Source organism: Triplophysa dalaica, chromosome 9, assembly GCF_015846415.1.
Source record: "Triplophysa dalaica isolate WHDGS20190420 chromosome 9, ASM1584641v1, whole genome shotgun sequence".
Taxonomy (NCBI): Eukaryota; Metazoa; Chordata; class Actinopteri; order Cypriniformes; family Nemacheilidae; genus Triplophysa; species Triplophysa dalaica.
Window position 1 is genome coordinate 22,551,963 of NC_079550.1, and position 27,138 is coordinate 22,579,100.

General features: G+C 36.3%; 1 protein-coding gene across 2 annotated transcripts in view; it reads left to right on the top strand.

Annotated features, from left to right (window-relative positions):
- rsrc1 (arginine/serine-rich coiled-coil 1) overlaps nucleotides 1-27,138 on the top strand; it is a 95,028-nt gene that overhangs the window by 33,842 nt on the left and 34,048 nt on the right. For both annotated transcript variants that reach the window (XM_056755940.1, XM_056755941.1), the window contains exons 5-6: nucleotides 6,021-6,057; nucleotides 13,067-13,118. In XM_056755940.1, the coding sequence (XP_056611918.1) occupies nucleotides 6,021-6,057; nucleotides 13,067-13,118 (89 nt within the window). The remainder of the gene's footprint in view (nucleotides 1-6,020; nucleotides 6,058-13,066; nucleotides 13,119-27,138) is intronic.

The following is a 27,138-nucleotide window of genomic DNA, read 5'->3' on the forward strand; positions in this document are numbered from 1 at the left end:
CTATGGTCCGAGAGGCATTTCGGCCACCATTTTATTATTTAAAGCTTGAGCCTTCTCGACCAATCACGTTCCTCGCATGTTGTCATGGAAAAGACAGGTCTCTGTCATTGGTCAACTGTGAAAAAGCAGCTTGACGTAGGGCATTTTTTCAGTAAAGTTGAACTTTTTTCAACCTCAAAAGATGCTCTGACCTGCAGGAAAAGACGCCGGCGCTGGTGTTTAAGAAAGTGCTCAGGACGTTTTTTGAAAACACGGATTATTCCGTAGCATTATAATATAGGACACTAGCAGCTTCAATAGAGAAGTCAAGTCTGAACACGGCCTTGGGCTGGTTTTAGCAATTTTCTTCAGTAGGGTTGCTGAACGTATGCTAAATCTTTTTTATTTTTTATTTGTTTGATCACTTTTGTTTGTAAAGTGCTTTGCGCAGAGGTCCATTCTTGCAAAGCAACATCATTAAAAAAGTTCACATCTCTGAACAGTATATAAACTTGCCATAGTATGATACAAATATATGTGCATTATTCTGGTTGATCTGGCAAATGTTCAAAAATAAATGTAATGCATATTATCTATCTTTAATTTATATTTTACACATGATTTATCTTCAGTCTAGCCGAATAGCCTTATTTACAAGTGTTCTTCAATGTTAATAAACCCCCTAAAACCAATGAATCCCTCCTAATTTATGGCCCTGTTTGCAGTGCATTAGGTTCTTAGTTAGCAAATTGATTTACAAGCAGATTAATGTACTTTGTTTAGGTACGTCAGATATTGACAGTTACTGAGATATTAATTACCATGGTTATTGATATTGTGTTAATATCACACATCTGATAAGATTGTAAATAGTCCAGTTTCAGCATCTCAGACAAAGTATTGGAACATATTGCCTTAAATGCCACAGTTGCTCTCACCGCCTCCCTACAATTTTATTTTGAAATACGAAAACAGTAGGGCTGTCAAACGATTAATCGCATCCAAATAAAAGTTTTTGTTTACATAATTTACATTAATTTAGTATTTATGAACACATACACATAGATGCACATATTTATGAAAAATATAACAATTAATAAACTTTTACTTAAAATTAAATTATTGGTAAATATAAATTAATATTTCCTAAATATATAGACAAGTATGTGTATGTTTTGTGTTTATAAATACAAAATTAATATGCACAGTACACAGATATATATATTATGTAAACACAAACCTTTATTCTGGATGCGATTAATCGCGATTAATCGTTTGACAGCCCTAGAAAAAAGTAAATGATGAATTAAATTAGTTTATTAGTTTATATTTATTAGTTTATATTTAATAATAGTATATTATTATTTTTCCAAATTTCATAGATACTGTATTGCAATAATATAAAAAAATGTTTGGAATCATGTGTCGAAAATCTGATATTCTGACAGCCCTAACTTTATTTTTGGTCTTTTGTACACTATAATTTTATGGTCAAGCATTTTGAACATTTTGCCTGTGATGTGTATGCTTGTTTTGTTTGTTATTCCCGTTGGCTAAGATAACGTTGCTACATGTATTTAATAGCTCTTATTAATTTACTAAATATATACATTTTGACCATGCTGACAATCATATACATTAGAGCTGCTCGATTATGACAATACTCATAATCACGATTATTTTGGCCAATATTGCGATCCCGATTATTTAACACGATTATTCATTACCTTTAAGAACAACATAGAAAACTTAAAAAACTTTTTTAAACTGTGAATTCTAATGAAAAAAATATATATAAATGTAAAAATAGCACAGCTGAACCACGTGGAAAGAGCTGCGCTAGATAACATTTATAAATATATATAATCAGCTGGACAATAGCACAAATCAGTATTCATCAATTGTTTTGTCATACATGAGAACGAGATGAGAGAGAAAAGGAGAACAAGCTTTGAGGAGAAAACTATGATGGCACACATCAGTCAGGGCTTCCTTCGCTTGACAGATTGGTCAGACATTTCCAATTTGCTACTATTGACTAGTAAGCAAATGGCTCCCATTGCATCAGACTCTTTTAACACTTTGACTTGTTTGTCCTCTTTTACTTAATTAAGTACAGATAAATAATGACCTCTTTACGGGAAGCCAGGGAGAAGGAAATCTTTTTTCCCGTCTTCCGTGCTGACTCCCTGTCCATTTACTGATTTATTTCTTTATTAGCTTTGTTCATTTGAAGAATGTCTTTCTTTTATTTATTTGAATAATGTAAAAGGGCACTCATTAAAGCATCGTTCACCCAAAACTGATCATTCTGTCATTTACTGTCGAGTTCTAAAAAATTCAAAGTATTGCTACTCATAATGATCATCATCATCTTCATGAAATATAAATAAACTACTGTATGTCTTATGCACAGCATTCTACTACAAACTTTCTTTTTTTCTAGTATTACCATGATGTATTTTGGGCTGTATGTTGTTGTAGGTCCTTTTCATGCATGGGTGGGCTAAATGGAAAAACAAAACAAAGCATCTAAGATCAACAATCTTATCACATTTTTTCCACTATTTAAGAAAGTAGAATAACGCATTTAAGCCAAAGTTTGGCTGGGCGGTGGGATTAAAAGGATTTCATTTTTTCTCTTGATTAAAAATAATGCAAATTGTGAACAATGGGAAAAATACATTATGAGAAATATACACATGAATGAAATTGAAATGAATCATGTAAAAAAGATCACCTACATTGCTGTTCGAATTATACATGCACTGATTCTTATTTAAGATAAGAAAATGAAAGATAGTGTATGAGCCTAAAGTCACTAATGCACTGATCCAGTATACTGATCCATGTTCTGTTGACATTCACTTCAGACATAAACAACTGTGTTTATGTGAACCATATTGCACTTGTACCATGACATTATAAGTCAAGAGTTTGTATCCAAAATGAGATAACTCCGTTTTTTTAATTGTTCAAAAATCATGTTTTTTTTATTGTGCAGTCCACTTAATATCAATCAAACTGCAGTTGGATAGTTTTGATTTAAGCCGTAATAAAAAAAAAAACATATAACATAATAACTAAAAAAAAACACAATAAAAACATGATTCTCTCTCTCTCTTTCTGTCGCGCTATCGCTCTCGCTCTCTCTCTCTGTCGCTCTCTCTATTCGTTCGTCTGTGTCTCTCTATCTCTGTTCGTCCGTCTCTCTCTCTATTCGTTCGTCTGTGTCTCTACTCTCTGTTCGTCTCTCTCTCTCTCTCTCTCTCTCTCTCTCTCTCTCTCGCTCTCTCTCTGTTCGTCTGTGTCTCTCCCTCTCTCTCTGTTCGTCTCTCTCTCTCCCTCTCTCTGTTCGTCTCTCTCTCTCTCTCTCTCTCTCTGTTCGTCTCTCTCTCTCTCTCTCTCTCTCTCTCTCTCTCTCTCTCTCTCTCTCTCTCTCTCTCTCTCGCTCTCTCTCTGTTCGTCTGTGTCTCTCCCTCTCTCTCTGTTCGTCTCTCTCTCTCCCTCTCTCTGTTCGTCTCTCTCTCTCCCTCTCTGTCTGTTCGTCTCTCTCTCTCTCTCTCTCTCTCTCTCTCTGTCTCTCTCTCTCTCTCCCTCCCTCTCCCTCTATTCGGCTGTCTGTCTGTCTCTCTCTCTCTATTTGTCTCTCTCTCTCTGTCTCCCTTTCCGTCTCCCTCTCCCTCTCTCTCTCTGTCTGTTCGTCTCTCTCTCTCTCTCTCTCTCTGTCTCTCTCTCTCCCTCTCCCTCTATTCGGCTGTCTGTCTGTCTCTCTCTCTCTATTTGTCTCTCTCTCTGTCTCCCTTTCCGTCTCCCTCTCTTTCTCCCTCCCTCTCTCTCTCTCTCTCTCTCTCTGTCTGTTCGTCTTTCTCTCTCTCTCTCTCTCTCTCTCCCTCTCTCTGTCTCTCACTAGTGGCATGATTTTCCTCACTGACAGAATTGTACACTGTAAAGCAGCCTAACAACCCCTGACACATTTTCGATATTATTACATTAAACCAGAGTTGATTGATAATCTAATATTGGGCTGATGCAAACCATCAATCATGGCAAGTATATTAATTATTTAATATTGCGGCATAGTTCAGAAATAGTTTTGAGCATGTTCAGGGAGAACAAATTGACGGGGGGTTTAAAATCTGCGATCCCTCACTGCAAAAAACGTCATTCTTATGAAGCATTTTTGTCTTCTATTTAGTAAAAATATCTACACTTCTAAAATCAATATAGAATTACTTGACAAGACAAATATTTTTAGAATTAAGTAAGTTTGATTAAATAATCAAGTTTATTTTCACCACCCCATTGGCAGATTTTTGGGCTTGTTTGGAATTCTTAAATTTTTCCCCCTTTAAAGACGCTAGATATCTTGGGTCACTTTTTTTGTCAAGAACGTGCATCTTGATTTAAGAATGTTTTGATATTTGTAGTACAAAACAAGGCGAAACAATAATGTCTATGTTGCAGCCCTTCACGTAAAGTATAGCGTCAGTAAAGAAAATCGAGTGAGGAAGGAGTGCGAACAAAATGAAGAGGTAAAAATGTACTTGCTGATGTCGATTCAATGCCGTTTTATATTGATTTGCCAATAACGTTGTCCTGTTTCTGCTTTCAGCAGCGTTGTGATACGGTTTGAAGGATCAAATTAAATTGGGGCCATTTTCAGCACAGAAATGTGCCGCAGAGACCGTCACCAACACAATTAGAAAATACAATCATGTACAAATAGACAGGGGTAGCAGGAGGGGATTTAAGTTATGAGGTGAAAAGAAAGAGACCGATCACAGTTTTCCTCGCCACTTGTGTGTAAAACCTTCCCGCTAATTGTTCTTCATTAAAGGATTAAGAAGCTTAACTCCGTAGAGTCAGTGCTCCATCCAGTTTATGTTTCTGGATAGGAATCCTGTTTGTGTTTATCATACGTAATATGATGAAATGCTGATAACATTCTGCAGATGTAGTCACGTTTTGATGCCTCGGTTACTGAGCTCTGTCTTCTCTGAGAAGAGACATTTTGTTTTAGGTTACAAACGTCTCTCTGTGTTCCACTGGTAAATCCTTCATCAGAAAGTTATCGATATTATCAGTATATTTACAGTTATACATTTAGAAGATGCTTTTCTTCACACTTACAGTACAGAGGTTTAGAGGAGAAAAGACTTTAATGTGAACAAATATGTAATTACTCACACTTTAGAATTGGGACCAATTCTCACTATCAAGTAAATATTAAATATTTAGTAATATTAACTCCTAATCACTCCTTGTAAGGTAGTGTTTAGGTGGAGGTGTCGGATAGGATTAAGGCATGTAGAATAAGACATTACTGTGGTTAATTATGAATTTTAATATAAAGTGTAACCAAAATATCATTTGGATGCTGCTAATTTACGATATTCTCTATTCAAATATATGTATAACCTGTGGTTGGTGCTTGTTTCTCACGCATAATTATGTTGTTTATTTTGTTTTGTTTTATCTCCTCTTCCAGCTATTTTTTTTACATGATTCCAGCTGGGCTGTTGACCATTGAAAAATGACATTTTCTGTAAGCTGGTAAAAAGAGGAATATACCATAAAAAATAAATTTTATAAAAAAACATTCTTTTTTTGTGTAAAATTATAGAAAATTGTTTTCCTGTAAAATAATAGGATTTATGGATATCTACTAAATAGTTTTCTCTATTTTTCTTGTCGATTTTTTTTTTTACTGTAATTTTATAGTTTTTGGCCGTATTTCAAAAGTAAAGTTCTGGCACCTGGGGTGCCCAAAATAAACTAAAATTACAAGGTTTTCCTGTAAAATTACAATTTTACAATACGAGGAAAATATGTTAAATATGTAATAATTCTCTAAATGCAGAAAAAGATTCATGTTTCCATATTTGCAGTGTAAATCTTAAAAAAAAAGAAATGTTCACCTTACTTTACACACAAAGCAAAATTCAATAAACATTAATAAAAATGAAATGTGTGAGGTGACAGTTAGTAAATGTGTTGACCAGTATTTTAATAATAAAAATTGTGTTCTTTCATTGCAGGGACAAAGGAAGCAACAAAGCTGGATTAGAACATCTGGTACGTCTTCAGTTTTCTCCTTTTAGTCTTTGCTTGATTTTCTTTATTTGCATCCAAGTTGATTGTTTATCAATTTCCCCTATTTCTCATTTGATATTATTGTGTAGTAGGAATGAAATGTGTGTTTACAAATACCAATGAGTTGTGCAGTTGAAAAATAAGCCAGTGGATTTGCAAACACGCTCACCTGTACATTTTTGTGTATGCGTGTCCCATGCAGTTTACAGTTTAATATCAAGCACACATTACCTCTAGACACATGTAGAAAGATCACAGTGTCTTCAATACGCTTTCTTCCTGTAATATCTCTGGGTGTAAGGTGTGCCTTTGGCCCTTGAAATGAGCCCGAGGGAGTGTTTAAAAATGTAACGTCCGACATTTCCTCCGTCTTTTTAATATGAGGTCAGAGGGCCGTGCACTGGAATAAAAGGGTGCTTTTTCCCTCCTGTAGTGGAAGGGAGGTTTCCACTTTTTTTCTTCGGGATGAATAATGGAGAGGGGTCACAGTGAGGTCCTGACTTTTTGAATGTACACCGACCTTCCCGAGCCATTACCGCTCAAAACTCTGAATATTAAAGACATGTCCAGCACTTTCCAGACCACTCTACACACCTGACCTCAATCCAGACCTCCATAATCAACTATATCATGCTTATATTCTGAAATCAGATCCTAATCACATAGTTCTTCTCATTTAGTTCCAAGATTGTTTGAAACTTTTCAAATCTTCCATTGTGACTATATAATCAATCAAGATTTTGTGAAATAAATGTGTTCATTGAAAAATATAGCTAGCTAAAGAACATTAGAAATAATTGTCATGAAATTATTTGCTATGTTCTGATAAAAAAAAAATTCTTTACTTTTTCCCGGAGCCCCACAATTCTGACCATGATTAGAAATGTAAGTCCCGTAGTTTTATCTAACATGCCTTTGTCTCTAATATAGTCTTTAATGCCTCTTGATAAAATCTCTGTACAACACAAATTCTGAACCTGGACTCATGAGAATTCGTATGTATTTTGCGTAAAGTTTTGTTCTATAAAAAACGCACATATATTTACGTTTGTACAAACACTAAAACGCAAAATACTGACGTATTTACAGCATCTTTACGCACAATAATGATGTCTTGATGACACATAAAACTTTTATCATTTACATATGAACAACTTTACAGACTCACAAAAGAATCCTTATGAATATCGTGGTCGTGGCATTAACATTTTATTATATTGAATTCATTATTTGTCATATCAATGGCTTAAAGTTGACTTGTAATGAAATAACATTTAGTTCTGTGTGATTTCTGCTGCCAACTCGTTTAGAAGAAACAATACTTTAAACTCTTCAAATAAATAACATTTCTGCAGTCATTACTTATCATGTTACATTTGCTTTGTTTGCCGTGGGACACAAATACTCCAGCATGCTGTGACTGACAGTAAAATACACCAAAAACATGAAATTATTACAAAAGGAATCAATTTTATTCGTTTATTATGTAATCCAAGTCTTAAGAATCCATTCGACTGGGAGGAACAGGAACAAATCCAAACATTTAATCTGCGATCTTCATCCCCAGAGCACGCAGCCACTGTTAGCAGCAATACTGCCGCTGATGCGCTCATTACAAATTCAAAATATATCGCTGGTGCCGTCAAGAAGTTTTACTTCGTCACCGATTGCGACATGCCGTCTTTCTGGCAATGTGTGTTTGAATGAGAAATGCGCGCTTTCACGGATTGGATCAGGATAATAATCTGAATGATATTTTTAGCGATAAACAACTTAAATTCTGCGAGGTGACTCACACAAAACTGTTGTATTAAACCGGAGAGGAGTCGTCATTTGGACTACTTTTGTTATTTTTGAAACAAATAATTAAAGTTTGTTTCGAAAATGAGATAACTCTATTTTTAAAATGTTATTATGATGTCGTGTTTTTATTGTGTTTTGTTGTGTAAGTTTGCTGTATTTTTTTTTAAGTTATTTTATCTTAAATCGAAACATACCAACTGCAGTTTGATTGATATTAATTGTAATGCACAATTAAAAACATGATTTTATCTCATTTTTGGAATTAACCTTTTCAAATGATTGTAATTATGTCTGTCATGTTTCTTTACATATTTTTAAGACATAGTTATGGTTAGGTTAAGAGGTAGAAGTAGGATTTGCGACCATAAAATATATTTTTAATGCTATATTGCTACAAAATTTTCGGTGTTTGTGTATGTATGTATGTATGTATGTATATATATATACACTGCATACACACACACACATTGGTTTTCATCCATTGAGATGAGGCAGTAGCTCCAGTAAAATAGGCAGGTGTGTGATATGTTTGCCTATGATCAACTCCAAATTGCCAGAAAAATTTCCATAAGCGAATATTGAGCCTTGAATTTATTGTTGATTTGATAAAAGGTGTTAGATTACATGCCACTTGTCAGGCACCAGGTGATGAAATATTTTATTAGAATTCAAGCTGATGAACTGTAAATAAAAGCAGTCTCTTTTTTAGGTGTTTGTGCCCCCTGGTTTCCCTTAAATATTCACTCCTTCCCTAGTAAACGCCAGCCATAAACGGCTCCGAATTACAAGCTGTCTGGGTGTTCGGAAATTGTTTTCAGCCTGTAAAAGCAGCGTGCTGTTTTCTTCTGTTCTTCTTTATCTGTCTTTTTCTTCGAAAGATCTAAATCCCTGTTGCCAGGTATAAAAAACACACACGGTACAAAAGACAATCATCCGGGCGGTGAGAAGACTTCATATTAGTGCATCACACTAGTTGAACTTCATGCATGTTTTATGTTTCTATTGTCGTTCTGGTATTTTATGTAAAAAAAAAATTGCCGGTGTGGATGTAACAATATCAAATCTCACCGTACGATAAAACCTTGGTGTAACGTCCACGCTACGGTATTTATTGCGTCGTTAAAAATGACTTGGAAACGTGTCATAAGCATATTTTCTTGATCCTTTAATCATAACTGCTGCTTAGAGGTATGAGTTATTGTTCGAGATGGGTCACATGTCTGAAAAAATAAAAAATGATGGACCTTTCCAGAGGTCGCATCTATTATTTTTTATAACTTTCTCTGTGTTAGGCCCAGAAGACCGATCGTTTTATACAATCACTTAACCATGATATTATTGAGACAGTTTTGCGATATCACGATATCGATACGATCGGTACATCCCAATTCGCAGGTAATTGTTTTTGCTTTGCCAGTTTTGTATGAAACATTTTCATGTATTATTTATTGTTGATCTTAGTGAAAGTTGTTGAGCGTAAACGCTCTGGCGATAGATATTTGGTGTTAAATTATAGATATCTTATCACGTCATCAAGTTGTTTGGCAGAACGAGTGAATATCAGGGGTTTGGAAATCAATAGAGTCCGGGCATCGCCTTCAGCGTTCATCTGAAGCTCCTGTTTTACGCTTTCTCTCCTCCCTCCCTCTCTCGGGCTCTTTTGCCGATAACAGTTTGCCGTCTGTCAGCTAAATGAAAGCAGAGGAGCTATGCGAATATCATTTGAGAACTGATTAACATGCTTATTACACTAATGATTTCATCAGATCGGACATGTCTCGGGGTGCAGGGGATGTTTGCCACGGGCCTTTGTCTGCCTCCGTTTAATCAGACCCAAAATCTGCTCAGACAAAGTGTAATTGCGTGAAAAACCCAATGCCAGGTTTTGAGATCCCAGCCTTTTATCTCTTGGATTATCTCTGTTTTGGATAGGTCAGGCAACTGGAACGTACCAAAAAATTTAAAACAACAAAATAAAACCCAAATTCTTTTCAAACGAAAGCGTTGTTACATTAAGTCCGAGACCCTTGTATATCGAGTCGAGTGAAATGGTCCTTTACCGCATATACGCATAATCTAAATGGTATCTCCAAATGTCAAGGGCATAAAGGAAATTAAATCGGAAAGTGCAGATAGAGCAAAGGCGATTGTATCTCCTGATGATTGCAGTTTTGATAGGTATTTCGGTGAATTTCATTTTCTCGGGATGGCGAGGAGATGAGTTAGCTGGCACATTTTCTCATTTTTCTTCTATATGATTTATGTGTGTTGAGTGTAGACCCAACCCTCAGTCCCCCCCGCGTCCCCCCCCCACACGCGCGCATTTACGAGTACATAAACGCGTGTGTCAAACCGTTCAATTAATGCAACTGCTTTCCATTCTAGCCTCGCTCGCGTGTGGGTTTCTTTCTGTGGATTGTGTGTTTGAAGGAGAGAGTGGCAGCGGTTAAACCTCTGCTGTCATCACTCAAGCTTGTTTACATTTTAAATACATAATGAAATCTCGTCGGCAATAATGAAGGAAATAAAAGTTTGGGAAATTGTAAAACCGGCGAAGTTTGAGAAATGAGCGCGAGACAGCTAAATAACATTTTGGAGCAGGAAAGCTTATTATTATGCAGCGGCAATGCCTGCTGGAGACACGAAGATGAACAGCCTTCGCTTTCCCAAATGCTGTTAGCGCCATCTTGAAGTATGGCACATTGTAAAAAGGCCTCAGATTCCGTATCGAGATTATATATAAAAAAGTATATCCATACACAACATTATGTTTTATAGACGCTCAACCCAGGCCTCCTGATATGCAGGATTTGTTATAAATATATAAATAAACTTATTGCACTGGAGCCCATCTCTGCCCTGATCTTATAGACCCAGATATTAAAAAACAGAATATTGCATTTTCTAAAGGAAATATTTATTTATTTACTTATTTTGGTTAAAGAGAAGGGCAGTGGTTGGAAAAAAAATGTAACAAATAAAAAATTGTTATTGAGGTTGAAGAAGTCCAATGAGATGTGAAATGTGCTTGTAATGCATGCACTCCGCTGCGAGTTTATTGTTGCTTTATTTAGATGAAAAAACAGTTACAACTTTTCTCGTTTCCACAATACCTCCTTAGGAAAAAGCAATATATAAGAGATATTGATAAAGGGGTCGGCTGAAAGAATAACCTGTCACTGTGAAGATCCAAGTGATATTTGGTAATGTTATAATTTTACATACCAATATTGCCGCTGTATTGTGTTATTTAAAAATTATTTCTTATTTTAAGTATTGCTTTGTATCTTGTCGTTTTACCGACACTGTAACTAAGTCCACACAGCAGTTTATAAAGCACTAAAGTGAAGAAAAATAACCCTTTGCAACCTGGCATTCAACATTTTACTCATACACTTGATAACCCACATTAGCTATATGCTCAGTAATAATAAATATATTACTTGTTTTCAGGGCCGTCCCAGGCATGGGACGCGGGGCCCGAGCTGGCTGGTGTTTTTATTGTCTTGATATCAAATATTGTATATGATATTAAGTGCAACTACAGTACAGTTTCATTGGTCAAATACTCAAAAAGAACTTCAGTGTGCAAAGTCAGTAGTATACATTCAGATACATTTGCATTTTTGTGAGGGGAAAAAATCTGCTAAATTAATCCTCATCATATTTCAGAATCAAGTACGAGTACAACAAATAAAGTGTGTGCGAAAACAACACAAATCAAACTTGTAAAATATATCAGTGCAATAAGCTTATTTTAGAGGTTTTGCTCATAAATTTATTTAAAAAACACAATGTAAACTTGAGATTACTGTGAGGGTTGTTAGGGCTGGGTTTTGAAAACCATTTTTGAAACCATTTTGGCGATTCAATTAGATTCTTATTTATACGTTTTCCATTTCGAGTCCATTCAATATCGATCAGTTATCAGTATTTCATTTAAATACTAGTTTTGCAGACATGGAATCCATATTTAAATATATAGGCTGGTAACCCAAACCCCCCTACTCAGCTAAATGAATGAAATACAAACTCAAGTTAATAGTATAGCCCACACAATTGTTTTGAACTACTTTTTACTTTGAGTAACCAAACATTACTGTAAAATACAAATTGTAAACGTGCAACATTGAAATCATGAACAACTTGACAAAACGATTTAAAAATTCAACTTGAAAATGTTGCCATCCTCTGGACGAGAGGTGAAATACAGATAATATTCTCTGAGGATTTCCCGATGTATATTGTCTCTTTAAATTGAAGATCGATTAAAATCGAAGAATACTTTTTTCTACCCAGCCCTTATAGCTTTGGAAGCTAACGAATGTGCATGTGTGCGTAACGGAGACGGCTGTGGCTTAGCCATACAGTGTGTGCGCTCCAAGTGCTGCCAAAACAGTCGCTAGTCGGTGCCCGAATCGATATCCCACCGTACAGGACAGCCCGGTTTAAAATAATGTACAGTCACTGGCACGCGTCATCCTTTTCTTCCGATCTTGCCTCTTATTGGTTCACTTTTTGCATGATAAGTGCGTTCAACGGAAACACGCAAGCATTTGCCGTTAAAAACAAACAACAATAGCAAATTAAAATGATCCTGCATCAGAGAACTTAATGCAGAGAACAAAATGGATGTTTGTAGTTGTTTAAGATCACGAATACCCTTAAGAAAGTGTACCTTATGCATCAGACATTCAGTCAATCGTGGGCGTATGAGATTACCTAAGAAACAGCAGAGAATCAGTTTTCTATTAAAATGGTCATCATATTTCTCCACTCTCACCTGAGATGACATTTTTAAAGTGTTATATATTTCAAGTTTGATCAATCAAATTTATGCTGTGAGAGACATTTTTCGAAAAGAAGTGCCAGGCTTTCATCCTATTAACATTCTCTTTCTGTGATGTCATACACCATCACAGGACAAACACACGACAGCTTTTAAGCTTTTCGTGCTGGTCATTCTTTTTCTTGGATGTTAAAAGGGGAAAATCTAACAGTGAAGATATCAAAAGTGGCGTTTAAAGTCCTCATGCGTGTTTACATCGTTTGTTTGACTGAAGATGTGATTGTGTCAAAAAAGTGCTCAAACCTTTTTTTACCCTGCATCTAATGTTCATACCTTTAAATGTTTCTTATTCAATAAGAAGTGTTAAGCAGTTTGTGATAACTTTTACTCTCATTTCAGACACCTGCGGAACATGCCAAATCACGACTCCAGCTTGTACTTCAAGCGGCAGGTAAGGCTTAACCTTTATTCTAATGCGTTCAAAATCACCATGTAACTGAAGAGCTTAAAGTCCCTGTGAAGCGGAAGTTAGGATCGTTTCAATTTCCATATTTTGACACATTTTCGAGTGAAATGGAATTTAGAATGAGAAAAATAGTGGGCGTGGCTTTCGTCTGTCTCTGCGATTTGATTGGACGTATAAAAACAGCCGTTGCGTTTTGAAATGGAACTGGTAGCAGACTGACGGTTAAAGGGGAGGAGCTAACGGATGCTCTGCCCAAGCCGTCTAACACACGTCATTTAAGATAGATAGTCATTACAGGACGGAAGAGCATTTTCAAATTTTAACTGAAGATTCTGAGGGCACGTGATTTTAGAAAGAGAATGACCCATATTGACAAACTATTTACAATAAATGCTGCAATATTTCATGAAAAAATAACATTGTGATTTCACTGGGACTTTGAAGTGGCCGTAGTCAGATAGTTTGTGCATTTCTCATGTTAATCTTGAGTACTTTCAGAACAGTATCGTATCCTTCAAATGTCAGTAGAGTCTTTAGTTTGATCACATATATAAAAGACAGACATGTGACTCCGTTTCACTTACCGCGTGCGGTTCATGTCTGGCATCTTTTAATGCTGGGACCACTCCATCTATCTGTTTTAAAATGCCAAAATTGCGGATCCTCTAATTGTAGAAACTGCTGTGATATAAATATCAATAAATTTCCCTTTTACAGGTGAAGAATATATCTATTATATAGCTAGCAATTCAAACACTTTACACTTAACTATCAGGGGAGTACGCAGGAGTTGAGAGACAACCAAGGTCCAGAAATCGAGTTTGTACCAAACAAAAACAATGTGACTCTCTTCATCTCCATATGAATGAATGAGGCATTTATATAGCGCTGTATTGGTCTACACCCAAAGCGCTTTACAAACATATGAGAGGGGTCTCTCCTCACCCACCACCAGTGTATGTTTATTTAAGGACGTTTGACTGCACATTAGATTACAAAAGCTACAATCATGTGTCTTTTGATGTTAATCAGTGAAGAAAGTAAACATGGTCACCTGATAATTTTGTACAAATATTACCCGATTAAAATAAAATCTATCTTTCATGAAAGAGCATTTAGGTTTGGAATGACATATAGGCGAGTGGGTGATACAGAGTTTCCATTTTTGGGGAACAATCCCTTTGACTTTTCGAGTAGCTACAGACATAGACATCAAATTACAAAACTTGCAGACGCTTTGGGTTTTTTCATTAAAAATAGGTCAGATTTAAATAAATAATATAGAAACAGAATTTAAGAACGAGAATTCATTTGAAAGTGGTGCATTTGAAATACTGTTTTTGCAAATAATATTTGAATGTTATTATTTGAATTTTTTTATAATTTATTTTAACAAATGCTTTAATTAAATTTTGTATTCAAAGCCTCAAGCTTTAGCATGAACTGAAGGTCTGGTCATGTATTTGTCTCGTAAAACACGTAAAACACGTAAATTATGTTTTCTGCGTTTTGTAATATAGAAAAAAAATTAAAATTTATAACCAATTGAATAAGTATATAAACGTATAAGACATAAACATATAAAACATAATTAAGAATAATAAAAAGACAATATGAACACAAATGTATGTCTGTAATCTCTAGTCATTATTTCATCATTTCTCAGAAAACACACACGCACACACACACAAACGCTCATGTTTTGCTTAAAATAGTTTGCTTAAAAGTTTGTTAGGTTAACTTTGAAGTCGCCCTGTGGTGAAAATCTAGTTTTTTCTTGTTGTTAACAGTGCGTCTCTATGTGTCTTTTTAATATGTTGAGACTATGTTAAACACAACAGAGAGGTTTAATGGAAGCTAGAGACTGGCGTTCTCTCCATCTTGTGTTCATTTCCTGTGACTGGCACAGAGCTTACTTGAGTTATTGGTGTTTATGTTACAGTCACTGCTCTATGATCATTGCACACATGACCTCTGCTACGTTATTCATTTATAATAATATTGTATTGTATACTAATTGTATCAAATAAACAATTTGTTTGATTTTATTGTATGTTAAAGATGAGGTAACACATGCAGTTTCTGCCAATCTCATATTAATCTTGAGTATCTCAAGAGTATTAGTTTGAGCAAATTTACAGAAGACAGATACAGCTGTACGATTATTTCCGGAAAAATACTAGCGTCTGAAGTATTCGCAATACATCATTGCATTGATTCATTATACGTTTGTATTGTTTTCATTATGCAAGTACATGCCGATTGCCAACAAAACACAGACACATGACTTAGTTTCACTGACACAGTTTCACCGACATCTTTTAGTGCTGGGACCGCGCCATCCATCAGTTTCTTGTGTCTTTCTATGCCGCGGCACTACTTAAACATAATTTTTCTATATAAACACGCGCTAAAGAGAGGCGTTTGGATGTTTGCGTGCGTCTCGCGCACCTCGCGGCTGAACAGCAGCACAATTGCAGCAATTTCAAGTATTTATTATGTTATATTAAGTATAAACATTTTCTAACAACGATCGTGTTCCCCTCATATCTGCTCCATATAAGCATATAATATAATGTGATTTTAGTTTGAACCGTTGGACCGTCTATGTGGTCGCTTTACTCCCACATATCTAATTTAAGCCTTTGTTTTATGATAAAAAAATATGATTTCAGGAAATCATGAAGCCATTGAGACTATATATAACATAACAGACATCACAATCATGTTGTAATGGTACAATTGTTACTATTTTGTTTTCAACTATTCAACTATTAATTTCTGGATGGATACTCCTGACTCATGAAGTTGGGAGCGCCAGTGCTTGTTCTCTATTTATTTGCTTAAATATGATGTATGCAAGTTAGCTTCGCATGCTATTCAGCTGTTAAAGAAGTCTTAAATTTGCAGTTATTATAGGGGATATAAAAGTGCATTTTAAGTCAATCAAGAGCACTATTTCCTCTCTCAATCAGTAGAAAATGTGATTAAAAAAATATCGCCATGTACCGGGAAACCGGTTTAAATCTGGAAAACACTGTTATATAAATGTTTGGTCATACCGCCCAGCAATACTAAGAACTCTTATTACGAAACCGGAATCCATGTTCGAAACAAACTTGTACAAAGCATGGCGGAGTGAATCGAGACAGAAATACTGCGTCATACATTCAACACGACCATGTTAACCATGAGAAGACAGCACATTTAAGAGTGTAAAGAAGTCAGAATGCATTAAATAGGATGTTTCCTCCGCTTTCATTTGATAAAATAAACAGTTTGACGAATGGGTCGTGTAACTTTGTCACAGTTAAGTTTAGTCAAGTAACTGTTCTTCTACTGGCAACCCAAAATAAGACTGTAGAATCGTGCCAGCCTATTTAATTTACTTGTTACGTATTTTGCTTGTTATCAGAAATAATCTACATGAGCTCTGTTCTTTGCAGTTGTGTACCGGAAGTTAAGTTTGGGCCACAAAAGCGTTTGTTGCCTTGAAACCGTCCATAGTAAAGATAATATCGCTCCTGTGTTTGTGTATAACCACCACTGACTCTTTCTAGGCATAGCTCTGCCTGTGCTCTTTTTTACTATCACATTTATTGATTCAAAATCAAACACATCAGCTTAAATAATTGAAAGATAATAAATGCGCAGGAGGAGGACTGACCTCTCTATATTTTCTCACCCTTTGTGTCTGTAATAGAACAGATGTTGGTCGTTTTGGAATGGTAATGTTCTCTGACTGAGATCTGTGCTATGCTGTAAGCCCCCGTTCCTCTGTACGCCCGCCAATCGCTTCTTTCCAGCTTTTTCTATTCCTCGCTTTCCTTTCTCGTCAAAATCTCCTGAGATCTCTAAATCCTGCCCCAGCGCTCCGTGCTAAGCTGCCCCCACCTCCTGTCCATGTGTGGGAGTGTGTGTGTGTGGAGCAGATCATCCTCACGTAAGCTGCTCACACTCAATAGTAGAGGGGACATGGGAGACCTGTAATGAGGTCCCTTCTCTCACTCTTTTCCTTTTATACGGGTGCCTCGTCCTCCAGGGTCCCTGACCCCCCGCAGACAGCCCCTCTAAGCGCTTACATCATTGTATTGATTTGCTTGCCTTTCTACCTAAATCCACTCCCAGTAATATAATTTTGACCACATTAAGGGGCGATTCACATTTCACGTCTTTTGCGTGCGCAAGTTCGTTATTTTAAATGTGCACACACGGAAGGCGCTCGTGCGCAAATAGTAAGCGATAATGTGCCTCGCCGCTGCATCGAGATGGAAATATTTTAACTTTTCAGAGTGCCGAGCGTGCACAGCTGGTCTACTGACAGTGGAGCGGTTCCCACAGTGTTTTATGTGCTCCTAATGCTGGGTTCACACCAAACGCGGAGTACATTACATACAATGCAAAGACGAGAATAGATGCAAACTTGTTGCAGGCGATGCGAATGATGCGAATCATTGGGTGTGATTGCTGCAGACGGCCGTCAATCTAGTCTTCCTTGCCAGATGAAAATATTTGAACCCAGCATAAAGCATTTTCTGGTTTTCAGAAAGGTTTCAGAGTTAGGTCTTTGAGCGATCAGATTCTTGCTCAAAATCCATATAGACACACCCATATATCACAGAAGTTTTGTTTATTGCTTATGTAGAAAAGAGGAAATTAAACTTACTTTTAAGGTCCTAAATTGTCCAACATTCCAGATTTGGTTTTATTTGGTTAAGAAAAAAAAGAACTGGAAACCCAAAATACATTTGTGCCGTATACAGGTTATACTATTTATCCAACCCGGAACACACTTATATTGTATTTCTTTGTTATCAAAAATACACGTTAACTTAAACTGAGCTAAATAAATGAAGAAATGAATTCAATTTCAAAATCATGTTTTTTTATAATGTTATCATGTTTTTATTGTGTTAGTTAGCTGTATATATTAAGTTATTACAGCTTAAATCAAAACAAACCAACTGCAGTTTGACTGATATTAATTGAAATGCACAATAACAGTTATCTCTTTTCGGAAATAAACTTTTCAAATGCTGTAAATATTTAATTTCATTCTTCTTGTTAACTAATAATGGTTAGTGAATGTGAAACAATATATAAAAAACCATATGAACTTTTTTAACATCAGTTTTTGACACTTTTCTCTTACTTTTCTATCTTATGCTGTCAAACAATGTTCTTACTTTTGTTGTTGAGCAGATGCTGGTATTTTCAAAGTACATTAAAACCTAAGTACCAACATCTGTTTGTGTTCCTCGTTGAATGGTCCTTGTCGGTCACTTTGAATGACCCACCGTCATGCTAGGGAAGCATCAATTGGTCATTTTTTGCTCTTCTGTGATTTGTTGCTGGGTTTGTAATGGTACTCGACAGTCCCCTGGTGAGAGAGAGCAGAACATGAACACTGAAAGCTTGGGGATTTAGCATCACTAAAGGGAGTCGCTCGTGCAGCTTGTGAATTGTCTGAATTTTGCTGTTAGAAAGTAACAGAAGTTTAGACTGTCGTAGCAGATGTGAGGCCAGCAGACCACATACACCGCGGGGGTGTCACCTTTCTCTTTCCTTATATATACGCACACACACTTCAGCTGGAATTTATAGGCTGAAGTTGAGTCTGTTGTTTTGAGACAGACCCATATTCTGAAACAGAAACATATTTATTCCCTCTCTTTTTTTGACATTAGTTACCATGATCTGCTTTATTTCACATTGTCTTTCTCAGTGGACACCCACTCAATCTGGAGAAGAATATGTGGCCTTGATGTGGTCTCCAACATCTGTTCTAATGTTAGTGCCAGGGGTCATTTACAGGTATTGACAAACTATTATAATGTACAGCCCTTCGGCGCGGTTTGCTTTATAACATCGAACATGTTGTTCCGAGTTAATCCATCGAAATCTTAATCCAGCGAGTTGTGCGCGAGGAGTCGGACACAACTGCAGTTTGCGGGTTCAAGAAGAGAGGGGTTTCTCTTAGCTGTTGACAGATTTCAAACAGCATCTGTTGAGCTTTTGAAACCAAACCTTGTACACTCGCACCCAACCGGAATAATTTCTTCTCCTGCTCCCGTCTCTCTCCTCCTCTGTGGTCTTGGTTTTTAAAACCACCTGGTGATCTGCCGTTTATATCTCTCCATCTTGCCTTCTACTTCCGCAGGCTCAACGCGCACATTTGCATAACAGAAAAAGGAGAACATTTTCATCGTGCGGTTTCCATCATTTCTTCAACATATGGTGTAAATGATTTTGATGCAAATATATGCACTAATTATTTGCAGACGGATTTCAAACGCGCCCGTCACTGTAGCCAAATGAAAGGAAATTTGCAGGCACCTTACGTTTTGCTAACCATTTAAGTAAACTTTGCGAAGTAATTTAATTAGTTTGGTGTCTACTTTCTGGGGTTTATAAGGTAGTTTGAGTATATCAAATGGAGTTTTGCCGCGAGAACTGTTGATTTCTGTGACATCAGCGGTGTTTATTTACTCATGACCTACCGGTTGCAGTCATTGGTTTGACTTGGACTGTGTCAAGTTTCACCTTAAAGGGACAGTTCACCAAAAAATGAAAGTTCTGTCATCATTTACTCACAATCGAGTTGTTCCAAATCTGTATGTGTTTCTTTTTCTGATGAACACAGAGGAAGATATTTGGAAGAATGCTTATAACCAAACAGATTTTGACCCCCATTGATTCCTATAGTAGGAAAACAATACTTGGTTTTGGTTCTGTGGACCCCCCAAAAAAAGAAAATATTGTTTGAAGAAAATAAAACAGCGAATAGTTCTGGGGCACCTTTGACCACCGTTGTATTTTTTCCGAATTCCTACTATGGGAGTCAAGATATGTTTGGTCATAAGCATTCTTCCAAATATCTTTCTCTGTGTTTTATACGTTTCATTTATACAGATTTGGAATAAGTCGAAGGAGAGTAAATGACGACAGAATTCCCTTCAAATAACGTGTTACCCATTTTTCTGTAAGCTCATTAGGTTTGAAGCTTTGCTTTCACATTTTAACTACTCCGCCCATTACAGAAATATGTTTTTGATTAAACAGCCAAAGACTCAGAGCGTACTGTATCTGTTATGATGGTGGGCAGGACATGCTGATGGCGAGTTGCGAATGATGAAACCAGACTAGTCGCTCAAGCCACTTTTGGTTGTTGACAGTTTCACTGACAGCCCAAACTAGCACCCCCACTGACTTGGGTTCGTAAGTTTGAGTGTAATGTGAGGCAATAGTGAAAAACAACTTTGACATTGGCACGCGTTATCACATTATCTCTCTCATGCCCCTGGCTCATTTAGTAAACATTTTAAAATACACTTTCACACCCACATCATTATTTACACTGGGATCAGAGATTGAAGGGGAGAGTTCAAATTGAAGTAATAAAAATGTCTTTGTTTTAGTTTTTATTGGCTCATTCATCATTGCTTAATTTAATACGAGGAAATAATTGTGCCGTCCGCGGCCACTGCTAATGGCAGTACGCGCTTGTATTTTCTTTGTTGATCGCAATGAATGAAATTAGGATAAACAACCTTCCTCGTCGTCTATAATCAAGACCTGATTAATGGATGTGTCGTTTCAGCACCGCTCCTTCTTCCAGAACACCTGATATCTTTCCCATAAACAAGTGCCGTTTGTCTAAATACATAGATGAAATGACGCATTTGATGAGTTTCTGATTGACCCTGTCCCACAGGCAGCTCATTCCTCTCTGTCTGTTAAGGAACACTTTGCCGTGACTGATGCTCTGTCAGAGAAGCGGCACAAGGATTTATTTGACGTGGTGATTAATGAAGAAGCCACCCCACCCCTTCAACTCGGCAGGCCTAAACTACATTTTCATAATGCCATGTGCGGGCATCAACCAATAGCCAGAGAAAGTGAGCCAAAGTGAACCAAAGGGACAAAGAAGAGCGCTAAACGAAGGAGAAAATGTTTGAGGTTGGGTGGGCACTAAGCTTCAAAGCGAGCAATTATTTTGGGGTCATCTTATCAATATCTGGACACCTCTCACCTATTGACCTTATCCTGGCTTACACTGTATTAAACTGTAATTTTACTGTTCTTTTTACAGATCTCCCACGTAAAATAAAAAACAAAATTTAAAAAAAATGTATAGATGCTTATGTCTTTTTTAACTATAGGCAAAAACTGTAAAATTACTGAAAAATAAAAAAAATGTAATTTTACAGGGAAAGACGTTATTTTACAGCTGGCACCCGCTTCAAGAAAATTTCTAGTTTTTTTTAAATACGATCAAAAATCTTTTATTACAGAATAAGACAACAAATGTACAAGAAAGTGGGGGAAATATATCCTATAATTTTATAGGAATAAAAAAAAATTACGGCATATATTTGGTTTTCCATTTTACAGAATTTTTTATTTTTTTATGTCCATTTTTGTCTTACTGACTTGCAGCTTCAATTAGTTTGTATATATCCCATTCCCATTATCTCTCTCTCGTTTGTTAGACTAGGGTGGGGGTCAAAGAGAAATTATACATTTGGTTTATATCTCCTTATTCCTGTAGTTGCTTATTTCTGTCTAGTCAGAAAAGTGTTCAATTAGTTCCTTAATTTAAGGCTAAATAAACAGAAAGAAAGTACACCGGAGCTCTTTCATCTCCTGTAGAAAACACACAGGGAGATTTAATGTATTTTTTCCCTGCTTGTGTGTTTGCATTCATCTGGTATTTTTCTTTTCGAATGGGGCAACTGGATAAACTCCATCTGTAGTGCACATGTATTGTTTAGGTCTAATGCGTTTTGTGAGATACACACATATATGCCTATATTTGCCTTGCATCAGCACTCAAACGTATTCATGTAACTTCAACTGCGGCCCGTCTGTCAAATATCTGTAAGCATTCCTATTGATAGGTGTAATAACTACAGCAATAACTATATTACCCTATATCACACACTGACAGATGAGAATGTTGTATTTATTCTCAAGTGCTGCAGTTTTACATTTAACATGTGTGACATGTGTGAGTTAAATTGAAACGGATTTTAATTGACCATCAATGTTTTTATCATTTATTAGCTGGAAAAAGAGCTAATGAGAAATTCAAAATATTTAATTATGATACACTCATGTGTAATAGTACATTTAAAGTTTGCAAACTTGTCGATTTTTTTGTATCCTGCAGTGCAGGTGCACAAATCCAATTTTACAAATCACATATGAACGCTGGGTTCACACCAAATGAGAATTAAGCGATTTGCGAGAGTAAATTACATACAAAGTCAATGCAAAGCTGCGAATAGATCTTGCAGCAGGTGATGCGAATTGGCCGGTGCGGTTGCCGTGAACGCGCGTCATCTCGTCTTCTGCGCAAGTTGAAGATATTTGTCATCTCGCATGACACACGTGAAAATAATAAACGAATGAAGACTGTGGAACGCTTCTTGTACGTGCTTGGTGTGAACCAAGCATAATATACTCATGCACTCACAAATTTTTTTGTTCACATTTTTTTTTCATTTATAATTGTATCATTTCAAATACGGTAGAACAGGAAACCACATTTCTCAAAATATCTTCTGTTGTATTTCATAAAAAAGAAGAAACATATACAGGTTTTGAAAGGCATGAGATTAAATAAAAGACGACAGAATTATAATTTTTTTTTAATTTTACTTTTAAATGTAGAACCCTTTTTAAAGCTGTTATTAATCCTGTCATTATTGTCTTTGGTGTGAATAGGCCTCAGGATTTATTTGGAATTTAATCAATGAATCACTAATTAGGCTTTTCCTTCGTTCGCCGTTATATGCGACTGACTACTTTTGGTACATTCTTTAATTGTCACTTTGCAAACATTTCAAAAACATTGCCCAACACAAACTATACAGTCAAATGATGATCTGTATGGCACAGGGTGATTTTGGGCAAGATTAAAACCTGTAGAAAGAATTCTGAAAACTTAACTAGCCAGGTAAGACTGGCTCTTATTGTAGGGACAAATGCACAAGTTCATTGACAACTTGGACATTTATTAATAGTATTTATCAATAACACACCATAGCAAAAAGCAACATTATGGTCTAAGGAGGATGATGAGGGAGCCACTAAGCTTCATACTGTCTATTTACGCAGTTCCAATGCAACGGCAAATCCTTAAGAATTTCTCCATCAATACTTTCTATCTACTTTTTAGTCTGTTACCTACAATTCTTAATTTTGCTATTTGTCCGATTCATTTACTCAAACGTCTCAGATTCATATTCTGTCATTTTATCATCTTTTCCTCCATTCACTCTGTGTATGAGCATCTTGAAGATAAATTATATAATCTCTATACAAATGTACCCATAATCCCCCTGGATTACAGCCCGAAAGGAATTACCACTGGATTTGAACGCCTTCCCTTTCTTTTGCGCCGTGTCTGCCTGCCCTCACCTTGTAAACAACTGCACTTGGCCCTGCCTCCCAATACTCAGTTTTGATAAGACTGTATTAGCTGCTTCCTTCGGCTGCCCAAAACGGATTACTCAATACAGGGTGAAGGCCATTATTGAATACGCGGAGGAGAAACTATTTATGATTGTGTAAGTAATCTGTAATCCATCCCTGGGTCTCCTTATTATCTTGTCTGCCTTGCTCTCCTCTGCTGTGCTTTATCTTCTACCCACAGACGTCTTTAGCTTGAGCTGCACCTCATTTTTGATGCAATCGCTTATTTTGAGATCATCCGATAGGAGATCGTTTTTAGCGCTTGACTAGAAAATTCATAAAATCTGGGCGCTCAGACAATATGCATGGAAACCCATCTGAATGTTTGAAACCCGTCACATTTTCTCTGCTCTGTTTGATGTTATATTTGGAGGTTACGTGATTTATTTTGATTTATTTTTTATTGTTAGAAACTGAAAAATCGAATGCGATCAATCTTGATTTAAATAGATATGATGCATAAATGATTTTCAATAGTTTAATGTTGGATTGTTCTGTTACTTTGTTTTGAGTGTGGGTATGAATTCAACTTTGATTCAATTATATATATTTGACCTTACTATATGACTACTGGTTTTATTGGTTTTATCGAAATTGTAAGGCAGCCGACCAACTGGAGCATCAGGGATGTACCAATATTATGGATATCATGTTATCTCAATATCAAAATTGTCGCAATGTTATCGTGGTCACATGACTGTATGTAACAAAAGGTCTTTTGGGCCTAACATAGAGAATGTTTGAAAAAATAGATGTTACGTTTGTCGAGGTCTATCTGATAGAATTATTTTATTTTATAAAAGGGGTGTAGGTCATGTGACCCATCTCATACTATGACTCATACCCTTAAGCAACAGTTATGATTAGAGGATAAATAAAAGACGATGCTTGTGGCACGTTTCCAAGTCATCATTTGTCATATTGTAATAAATACCGTATAGTGGACCTTATACTGAGGTTTTATCGTACAATTAAAATTTGATATTGTTACATACCTAGCAAAACTAGTGTTGCAGTCTTACATTTTGACATCTTTTGAAACAGGTGCTTGTCTGTATAGGATGAGGCTCTATGCACAGAACCTCATATTTGGATGGGCATGTAAGAGGGTCATATGGCCCGAATACGTGTTTTTCTGTGAATTTGGTGTGTTATAAGTTGCCCTTGCATGCCTTAGACACGTAGAATTGCAAAAATGAAAGTGTGGGAACAAAAGATGCATTTTATCTAAAAGCAAATGCTCACCCAGACCTGCCTGAAACACCTTGTGTAACCACACACTCACAAATCTACGACAGTTGGTGGTCTGATTTGACTAAGACCACCCAAATGTATATGTTAGTAAGCTGGGCGTACCTGTGAGTACAATTGAAGAGGAACCTGATGTTTCCGGCACACGCTTGCAGTATTCGACCAATCGCTGCACACTGGTTTACTGGCCAATCATCGCACGCCTTGCTTTTCAGAGCCAAATCAGCGCGTTTCAAAAAGAACGTGGCAAAGAGGAAATACAAACATGCACGGTATCTGAAAAATACAGCGTTTGTTACCTTAAATTGTGTATACACAATGCATTACATCTAAAACAAACGTTAATATTCGTTCTAGCCGCGTCATATGACCCCTTTAACTTTTAATTCATATTAGTGCCATTGACACTATTAAAAGTGCGCACTTGTGTTATTTCCTTAAGATTTGACATAGAAAAACCTTTGTGAAACATGAATCATGTTTTTATTGCGCATTCCAATAATATCATTCATACTGCAGTTGGTTTGTTATGATTTATGCATAATAACTCAAACAACTAAAATAATCACTATAAAAACATGATAACATAACAACGGAGTTGGAAGCAAACTCTTCATATGTAACCAATAGTGTTTTTAATCCGACAAGACAATTGTGTGATTAACACATTTTTGGAAATCAAACTGTCAGTGACATGTTTTTATCATAACCACCTGCTTAACAAAAGCTCTTGTCGAATAGCTCCAGTATTAGCTATTACACAACCGTGTATGTCTGTGATGTGTGTAACAAAAAGACATGTTAGATTTAGCGAATTTTCACACTTTTGATGCACTTATGCAGACACTTGTGTTCTTGTAGTGAGATCTCAGGTGATTAGTAAGGAGTGATCCCCATCTATAGTGAGAATCGTGTAAGAACTTAAGAAAACCAAAAGATCTGTAAATTTGTTGGCTTCATACTTCTCCTCTCACCCGTTTAACACCAAGACAAAAGAAAGCAGTAATGGGGGTTTTTAAGCAGGGCACTGTTCAGGGTACAATTGTGTAACGTACTGTGTGGGCGTGTGGAGAGGGAAGCTCAGCCGAGATCGAGTGGGCGAACTCATGCAACAACAGGCCTGCGATTTGGCACATGGAGACACTTAGCACATAGCTGGGAAACAAACCACAGCGCTAATTGCTTTCATGCATTGTGAAAAGAGAGGAAATGCAACAAATGGGGATCAAGATTTATTTTATACTTCGTCCTCCTCACTCGGGCGAGATACAGTGAAAGATCTGAGAGCAGGAGTATTAGATGTCCAGAACTTAAAGTCTGTGTTATGTAGGCGTAACCTTCCAAATAGACTGCTCTATGTAAAGTGTTGGCCCAATGCAGATTTTCTTATCGTACAGAAGTCTGTCAAAAAAATTGAAAGTACTAGTATTAATATGCGCTGCAATATGCAATAAAAATCATCATGGGAAATAAAGACCGTTTCATCGGACGTGCGCAGGCCTGACCCCCAGTTAACTTCCGGTTTGTGATTGGCTTGTGTCTTATAATATAACACTTTTTATTTTATTTATATTAATATATATTTTTTTCTTGTATAATAATTTTTTTAAATAAACGATTTGTTGTATTTTGTTGTGTGTTCATTTTATTAAATAAAACATTTGTTGAATGTGTCCTGTAGTACGGTCGCATTTAAAGAAAGCGTATGGTACATTGACATCTAGTGGTTGAGCTTGGTATCGCAGTCTAAATTCAGAATATTGGAGAGAAGTTTAGCCAAGTAACGCTTCTTCTCGGTTTCATTTTTTTTGTTATCGGGAATAATCTACAGGCCCTCTATTGTTTGTGAATATGTACCTGAAGTTCAGTTGGGGTCACAAAAGTAACGTTTGTTTATGTTTATAACTTCGTACACACAACCATCAACGGCACACTTAAAACATTTTTTTGATGAATTTACTTAAAAAAGATGCTTTTAGTGGTCCCACGTCACGCAACAATATTAAGTAATTTGAACAAATAAAACTTTAGTTGTATGAACAAAATAAATGTAAGTAATATTGACAAAACTTTTTTGAGTAAATCCAAACCATTCCGATTGTACCATTAATTTTAAGTTATCTTTCTCAATTGTACTTTTTGTTGTCATACATAAATTATATACAGACTTACTGCCTGTAAATCAAAACACAATAAACAAATCAGATGATAGGCTTCTCAATACTGGCATTAGCTCAGTTAAAGCTAATTGAACGATGCAAAAGACATCATGGAC